The 9,477-nt window shown below is 40.5% G+C and overlaps 1 protein-coding gene across 1 annotated transcript in view; it reads right to left on the bottom strand.

Moving 5' to 3' along the window:
* LOC101856933 (mucin-17) overlaps positions 1-8,552 on the bottom strand; it is a gene marked incomplete in the record, with an annotated part of 50,956 nt that extends 42,404 nt beyond the window's left edge. Inside the window, 4 exon segments of the mRNA XM_005109802.3 lie at positions 1,471-1,524; positions 3,046-3,130; positions 4,599-4,662; positions 8,020-8,552. Coding sequence (XP_005109859.2) covers positions 1,471-1,508 — 38 coding nt within the window.
* Between the last annotated feature and the right edge of the window lie 925 nt (positions 8,553-9,477).

The raw sequence follows: 9,477 nt of genomic DNA, 5'->3' as shown, positions 1-9,477 counted from the left end.
TACAGACAGAGACACAAGACACAGACACAAGGTACAGACACACACATAAGGTACAGACACAGACACAAGGTACAGACACAGACACAAGGTACAGACACAGACACAAGACACAAACACAAGGTACAGACACACACATAAGGTACAGACACAGACACAAGGTACAGACACAGACACAAGGTACACACACAGACACAAGGTACAGACTGCATGGAGAAAGCAAAGGGCAAGGAATACAGCTTTCACCAGCAAACTAACAAACAGTAAAAAGGCAACAAATTAGCCAAAAACAACGTACTAACAAGCATCGACTTTTGAAAGCCCATTGAATTAAAGTCTTCCCACTTTTTGACCCTATCCGTACGCCCTGGGGTCCTTTTGCACCCCCGGGGTTGTATTCTTCACATTTTAGAATACTTCTAGTAAGGAGATCTCTGAAATTTTCAGTATTTCTCAAAAATTCATTTTGACAGACCGCTATGCAAAGTGTACGGATCGGATTAACGAGTGAATTTTCTCTTTGGAAAGTGGTGGCACAGAGTTCCCCACATCGTATGGATATGATAGTAAAACACGACGTACGTATAGGGTTAACAACACTTCAACTCATGGCCCCAGGAAGGAACAAGCCACGCTTAGATGTACGCATGTCCGTCTATGGCATCGCATTTTCGCCACCCATACCATTGGATCAAAAGCTATCTTTCAAAATGGCCTACACATGTCTAGTTGTTTTAGTAAGGGTTTTACAGCACTTTCAACTCAATTAGGTCTTTTAAGTGCCAAAGATTTAGGGGTGTTAGACAGTTGACAAACACAAAAAGAAGGAGTGTGGAGAGATAAGAAGATAGCTGTTTGACAGGAAAGAAGGAGGAGTGTGGAGAGATAAGGAAGATAACTGTCTGATAGGAAAGAAGGAGCAAACCACACCAGAGCACTACACCACCCGCCAACTGCTCACAATTAATCACCCATTTATGTTTAGTAGTAGAGACGGGCGGGAAGTGCTTTTTTCTTCCCGAGCGAAAAGACCTTCTCGTCTCGCGACCAATTTCTCTTCTCGTGCTGTTCACGGACAGCTCGCTCAGCAAGAAGGCCGGCCGTGGCAGGGATCTAAACTAGGCTAACCCTGTTGCACAGGCGCAGGTGGTGAAGGAAGGTTGGGAGACCTAGGCCTAGATCAACTCCCCACTTGCCTCGTCTCGCCACCCTCTCCCCTCCCTTTCAGTTTCAGACACAGGACGGCACGGTGATGGGTGACACTCTGTCTGCGTGTCATTTCTCGCTGGCTGTGCCGCTCTTTCCGTCGACACCTCTCACTCTCGCTACTCGTTATGTCAAGCCAACGAGCGGTATCTTTTCTCGGTACCGGGCAGTAGTTTACAGAACAAAACTCAAACAATCAAAGCAAACATTGAAGACAACCAACCACACAGCGAGAAAGCAGAACAGACATACATAGGAAAATCTGACCCTTGCGGGAACGGGAATCCAGATCCATCCGCATCCATATTATCACTGGGAGATCTGCAACCAGAGAAAAAACATCATATAAAATCAAAAGTGTAGAGTCCAAAGTACAGGAGAAAACACTAACAAGGCAGTCCCTAAAGTCCGGATCGGATGCGGGAACATTTGTCCAGACTTTACTCAATCTGAATACTGAATAAGCCTCTCGGATTCACTACTCTCGTTCAGAAATTCTTCAGCCCAACGGAAACGAAACCCCCGTACACCAGGGTGCCCAACGGACCCGAAACCCCCACACATCAGGGGCAGCTGAAATGTCCATGCTCCGAAACCTCCATATTTCGGCGTTAGGGGTGACCTATATATACACCTACCCAGAAGTAAACAGACTTGACCTATTTATAGACCTGGCACCTCCCCAGAAGTAAACAGACATGACTTATTTATAGACCTGGCACCTCCCCAGAAGTAGACAGACAAACAGATCGGCCCACCAAGCAGCAGTACAGGAGAGAGGACAGTTGGAACAATTTTAGTACTTTATTTGTTGTTTTGCACGAGTACTAACACAATACTAACAGCATGCCTGTTTTTCTTGACTTCTGCCTGGGAGCCCGGGTGGTGGCTGAGAGTCTTGGGTTCATTGGGTTTTACTTTCTTGCAGAAGTTGTTAAGAATACTAAGTTCAACAAATGCTCCCATTTTCAACAATAGCTAGCAGACATTATAGATATAAAAGGTGGCTTTCAAAACAAAGAAACAACCCTCCCTCAAGTCGTGTACACTAGACGTGCATTAGTCCGGCCCATTCTTTCTCCCATCACAGACCAGCACCACTCAACTTCCAGCTGAAATTAGCGCAGGAAACAGAAAAATTAAGGTAGAAAAATTTGTTTGCATGCTACAACTTTTCCTTTTCCAGAAGAGCCATCTGTGCAGTCGACAAGGTTGTTTTTTTACCGACTGAACCTGACAATCAACTTAAACTTAGATGAAGGACATTTGCATTTACACGATAGTAATACAAATATATATAAATATATGCATGAACAATTCATTTAGGATCAGTTTGGCACTAGAACTGGAATAAATCCTCAAATTCAGGAAGTTTTCAAGGAGGATCCTCAAATTCAGAGAGTTTTCAAGGACTCCTTGAAGTCAAGGAGGAGGGTGCAGGAACCCTCCCTGTGCAAACCACTTTCTTGAACCTAAGAACCCCTCCCCCCACCCCCTAATCTGTGATCAGCCCCACCTATTATCTGCCTGAGAGTCTGTCCAAATGATGGAATGAGAGCTCAGCCACAAGTTCAGGTGTGTGTGTGTGTGTGTATGTGAAGAAAGAGATGAGAGCTTGTCACCAAATTAATCCATCACAATCAGTAGTCATGTCCACCCCTTGCCTTTCATGCTTCATTTTACCCAACCCTTTCCTGAAACTGCCAGCGTGCGTTCAGCAAAAGTTACCCAAAACTAATTTATTTTCAACCTCACAAAATTGCGACTCCACTTTTGACAGCTTCAATCGAGTGACAGTGAAACAAGAACAGATAAACAGAAAGAAAAAGTAAAATATCTTACCACAGCTAATGTAACATGGAGAAAAGTTTCTTTGAATTTGGTGGAACACCTTTTGGTCGTTTCTTCCTCATTGCCAAAGATCATTCTGTTGGACAAAACAAATTCAAGATCAATATAAACTTGGACAAAAATTACTTCAGTACCAAAAAATTCCTGGTGACAAAAAACTCTGTCATTTAAATAATCACATTTGATCATCAATCATGCTATCACATTTACCAATAATTACAATAAAAGATTATCAAAGATTGTACTTCAGTGCAGCACAACGCTCTGCAGATACAATCAGTTGTACCAAAACTCCAACTTTTATATATGCATGGGAGTCTGCCTAGAGAAATCTAGATCGCCTGATTTCCTTCAGTTTAGCCCTGTTTTCTGTTTAAAGAGTTTACTCATATATAATGAAGAAAAAATAGAGGATTTCATTTTCTTTCCGTTTACCACATTTTCAAATTCACCATGTCCATGTTCTGTTTAACGGTACTCCACTGTATACTTGGTACTGTGAAAAACCTTTCCTTTGGTATCTTTCTACCATGTGAAAGTTTTACAGTTAGTTAATGTGAGGCAACCTGGTGAAATGAGGCTCTTGTCAATTTGGGGCACATGGAGTTACTTACTATCATCTCAAAGCTTGTCCATTTGCCTTGCTTTGGACGAAAACAATATCTAATTTATCTTGGATACAAGTCAAGATATTGGTAATTGAAGGAGGAGGGGTGGGCTTGTTTCAGAGGTAAAATTAGCGAGAAGATGGCTGCTAAAGCTGAGTCATTTCCTAAGCTTGAGAGCCCATGGAAACTGAAAATTTGCATCTCTTAAGCCTTAAATCAACTGTTTTCAGGACAATCCACACAGAAATGCATGAAAGGTGTGAAGCCAAAAAAAAAAAATTCTACAAAAATTCCCAAACCTGCGGAAAAAAGCTAGTTTCTTCACTTTGCATGTTTTGATGAGCGCCTGACTTCACCACGCTGCCTCACAAATGCACTTTAACGTACACTAAAGAAAGGCGATTGAAAAGATGGAGTGAGTCATTTTCCAGATTACATGGAGCATATGAAGAGCTCTAGACAATAGAGGGATGAAATCCTCAAGCTTTAAAAGCTGAAATGTGAGGGCAGGAAGGTGTCACAGTCTCAAAATTAGCAATTTGAAGGCAAAGTTACTGTAAGTCATTTATTTTAGTGATTCTGTGTGTGTATGCATCCAAAGAACTGTTTTTAATTAAGGCCCAAAAGGAGAAAAAAAATGTTATTACTGGATCAAGATTTTTAAATACATGTATTTCATTTTTTGTTTGTTCGCTGGCCTGCAGAAGTGCCACATGCAAAGTTTCCTGGGCATAGGTATTTGGTAAATGTTTCCTGGGCATAGGTATATTGGTAAATGTTTCCTGGGCTTTAAAAAATACATGTATTTATTTACGCTCACAACAAGATCTAAAAAGTATGTTCAACTTTCATTGAAAGGAGTTGTAGCACACTTGTATTGCACTGGTGACCTCAGGCTATAAAAAGGAGGAGGAGGGACAGGAAAGTTAGACCTACCAGCAACACCATCCAATACCATGCACATTCAATGTGTAGGCATAGAGATTGAAATCAGAAGAACCTAAAGAAAAAAAAAAAAAAGAATTTAAGACTTGGTAAAACACAACATTTTAAGTAGAATACGTAGGATGAACCTTGCATTCAAAGAATTAAATTGAATTGGTCAGGTCCTACTTTCAATTAGGCCTACATGAACAGGTTTTCCTGAAAATAATGTCTATAGTGCTGTCAAAAATTCACGGCGCAACTTATACTTTTTATTGTCAAATATTTCCTCCACTACTCAAACAGCTTACAATGACTCAATTAGCCTCAACAGAACTTAAGAAAATTCCTTAACAAATACTAATTTTTTACAAATCCAAGTGAGTGGTTTAAACGTTTTAAAGGATTACAGCTGAGGCAATATAATTATAATACCTTTAAAAGCAGTTCCGTCATTTTTTGGGGGGGGGAATCGCGATATTATGCTTTTTTAAAACATATTTTGAGAACCTTTAGTGCAAAAACAAACCGAAGTGACTATTTCTCCGAATGTTCGGAGAAATAGTGCCAATCTTTATTTCTCCGAACGGTTTCCGGCCTCGTGATTTTTTGCCTATTTATTGCGGGAGTTCGGCGCCAACTTTTATAATTCTGCCTCTGGTCTGGGAAGGAACACCGCATGGCAAGCCCGCCTACAGACAACCTTCATTAACACCCACCACCATCATGCACATGTACACACACTAACTAAACATGACCAGTGGGCAACTTTTGAACGTATGACGAGCTGAGCTGTGGATGGAGAGACAGTGTGAGTGACAGAGCAGGTAAAAGGAAGAATGTACGAGTGTATCCACAGGCGACAGCAACTACAAGGCGACGACACCCACCCCCCTGGCCTGGTCCACAGCTCACGAACGAAAGGAATGCGGCTAAGGCAGTGTTTTGCTAATATTATTGTCCATGGTTCGCAGGGTGCAAGGGAATGAGTGACATTTTCCTTGTGTGTACCTGGAGGGAGGGGTGGGGTGTGAAAGTCATGCGGACGGGGATGAGCCGCGAGAGAGAACACGGGTATTGAATGAATGAGTGAAACTGAAAGAGAGGAACGACTCATGTGCCCTGGAGTGAATGGATCCTGTGTTTCTATTTTTGTATACTTTGAACCGTTACTGAATAAAGGCTGGAATAAAGGCTGAAATAAAGCCCGAAAAACAAACACACTCACGCTCCTCACTCTCCACTTACGCACTTAATACCACACAATATTTACTGCGGACATTTGTTTTACCGATTGAATCATATTGTATACGAACAATCTTTGGTAGGCCTATACTTACTATAATTATAAATCTATATAATATCCTAAATTTGCGGGAAAGGATGTGATTTCAGAGTGTTCGGAGAAATAGATCTAGTACCTAAATCTAGCTTAATTTTCCCGAACGTTCTGAGATATAGATCTAGTGCCTAGCTTTATTTTCCCGAACATTCGGAGAAATAGTGCCGGCCAAAAAGAAAAGGCCACCTCTATTCTCACCCGGAGTGAGAATAGTGCAGGCGAGTCTTGTGGCTATTCTCACCCGGTGCGCGTTCACCAAATTTTGCGTTCACCCTAAACCACAGAATTCTACACTGTGATAACAGAAAAATTGTAGAATTCTGTGCCTTGAACAAACGTTCCATTACTTCATTACAACTGTAGCCTACTGAAAGCGTACAATTTTGTCTGTGGGCAGTGGAGAGAGAGAGAGAAAGAGAGAGAGGAGTAGCGCGATAATTTCCGGGCAAAACAAAATGGCGACCCGCGTAGTTCGGCTCGATTCGAAAAGTTAAATAGCCGTAGCATCTTTGTAGACAACCAAATTAATTTACGTTTGTGTTTTAACATCATTTTTAAACTTTGTTTTGGTCAATTTGATCGTCCACACCGACAGACAGTATTCAGAAAGAGACAGAGAGAGAGAGAAGAGGGGAGGAGTTGATCTTGCGAGAACTTCCGGGCGGGTGAGAATAGCCACTTTTTTAAAAAAAGTATTCCCTATAATATAACATTATTCCTTGAAATTGACGAGCTGTGATATAGAGATAGGTCATCATGCATGTAGAAATGTGTGTGAGAAGCAGGAAGTGCAGTGAATAATCACATTTTCCACATGGCGGAGATTTTTATAGTAATTTATAAATTAATTCATAGAGAAGTGTTTTTAATCTAGATCTAGAATCTAGCTAGATTCTAGCCCCAATTGTTTTGGAAAAATATGATTATATATCTAGATCTAGATCTATATATATGGTAAGACATATATATATATATTCATATTGATACAAACTGTTGTGCAAAGTGCAACATTGATAGAATTTTTGACCTCACTGTATAAAAATCCATAAACATTTTTATTCGATAATTCTGTGAATGCTTTTAGTCCTGCTAATAGATTCTAGATGTAGTTCTCAAGTTCCAGAATCTTGTCCCTGAACATAACATCGTTTAAAAGTTGATTTTAAGTGTACCGGTATGATAAAATTAACAGTAAGATCACACAGCCAGTTGTGAAAGCTAGAAGGTCTTGATCTATAGTCTAGATAGAATAGATTGTAGACTTATAATTCAGACAATCTAAAAGACACTTTTTTAGCAAGTAGAAATCTACATTGAATTGCTAATCCTGCATGCTCTGAATCTGACAGACAGATCAGACTGATTAGTAGATTAGGCTAGATTCTAGATCAGATCACAACCCCAGTATTTTTGTGACTTGAGAAACTTAAGAGTCTAGATCTAAATCTAAGATCTAGATCTAGAATCTAATATTCAGTTAGATTTTGTACCTCAAGAAGTGCATCTTGTACCTGGGCCAAGAACTTAGGCCTTTTGTTTCCATACTCTAGACTAGATTCTAGATAGACTCTTGGTCTTGATCCAGAGTCAATAATCTGTAGCCTACTCGTCGCGGGTAGGCTATCACTATCAGGTCTCGTTTCTCCTCCCCCCCCTAAAAAAAATTTAAAAAATGGATCCCCCACCAAATGCCAATGATTTTTGTAACTCTTGGTGAACGCTGTTCTCTAGTACTATCAATGGCCTGCTGAACACATGTCTTGTTGATTCAATAATATCAATTGCAGCGTCTTCAGCTGAGAACATGTAGTTCATTCAGTGCATTACTCTCAGTTCATCACGGACCAGAATTTGACACAGTCCGACAACCCACTGGCGGCTTTTTTGAGCTTTGATGAGCTCCATAAAATTATGCATGTTTGCAGTGGGAAAATTCTGACCTCAATAATGTAAAAACTCATTTATATAGATACATAATTGTAGTAACTATTGGGGACACCCCTCATAGGGATGCCCGTGAACGTAGGTTTGACAACGTCCGTCGTGAAACTACAAAATTTATCAGCGAAATAATATTCACAAAACACTCACCGTCATGTAATGTTCCTGTGAACGACGGGGACTACAAATTGAAAGACAAGGGTCCACGTGACCTTTAACCTTTTGACCTATATATAATTTTCGCCAATTTCAAACATTCTAACGATCGAATTTTAGTACACTTTTGCAGACAATTAGTTTAATGTTTCAATAATCACTATGTCAAATGCCAGATTCCAAAAATGCCTGTACAAACTAAACACTTTGGCTCTGATCTGTGCACCGTGTACACACATATCCATGACGTCACTACGCGTGACGGCGCGGCGCTGGCGAACGACTGGCCGAATTCTAAAAATAAACCAGGTCTTGCGCTGAGAGAGGCGAAGACACACCCTCTATTTTGCGTGTGTCTGTAAACTTGTACTTCATTGAAGGCATCCCAAATTTATTACTTAAGCATGAAATCACTGAGAGTACAAGCAGAGTCTCTCGGTCGAAGCAGAATGTCTGTAATTTGAAGGAAACAAAAAAGTCATAAATACACACGAGATGATGACGTAGAGCACACAAAAGTACGTCGCTCTCGAGCCTGTAGGCTACACCTCCCCCCCCCCCCACCCCGTGGCCTGGCCCAGTTCAGGTTGACTTCTGCTTCAGATTATTGGCCGAATGATGACACATGCGTGCGCGTTGCGTGTATGCTGCGTTCGTCACGCTTCGCGCATCAGATCTGGGTCGTAGATCTTTCTTTCTTGATTTGTAATTGCTTATTCATTAGTTGTTATTGTTTATAATACGGGGTAGTGTAAACTGGGAAATAATGTGTGTTTGTTCAGTACAAAACTGATTTATTACCAGATTTAGATCTACTAATTTTTTTTTTTTAAGTTAAAAAATTAAAAACAAACGTTTCAATGCTCATCAGCGTCTACTCCAGAACTGACGCTTGAAAATTGAAACCCCCCCACAAAAACAACAATCATTCATGGGGGGGGGGGGGGGGGGGGTCAAAATTAGCGCTTTCGGTGGCACTCAAAAAGTCAAAAAGTTATTTAGATTTGATTTTAAAGGCAGAATTTTTTATTTTGGAAAAGGCCTTATATGCACCTATGCTTTTATCTGCTCGAATGAAGCTCTTTTGTAATTTGCATAAGCAGGTCTCACAGAATTCTACAGGCAGGGCTCTAATTAAGGAGTGTGCTACTTATCAGTTTATGAAATTAAAAAAGTGGGGTGGGGGGGGGCTTAATTTTTGACTACCGCGATAGGTTAATCTGAAGTGTATTTAAACACCGCAACACATGTGAACATTATAGCTACATAACAATATAGATAATATGTTACACCATATTATAGGCCTGTCTGTACACAGACGCACAGCGTCCGCCATCAGTTCCAAAAGGTTTGACAATATCAGGAAAATTGAATTTTGAGAAATCAACATACACAATTACATGCCTACCTGAAAAAAAGGAAAAGAAAATAGAGCTCTATAATATATATAAT

The sequence above is a fragment of the Aplysia californica genome, unplaced genomic scaffold, assembly GCF_000002075.1.
Source record: "Aplysia californica isolate F4 #8 unplaced genomic scaffold, AplCal3.0 scaffold00817, whole genome shotgun sequence".
Classification (NCBI taxonomy): Eukaryota; Metazoa; Mollusca; class Gastropoda; order Aplysiida; family Aplysiidae; genus Aplysia; species Aplysia californica.
This window is presented reverse-complemented; position numbering and strand designations above follow the sequence as displayed.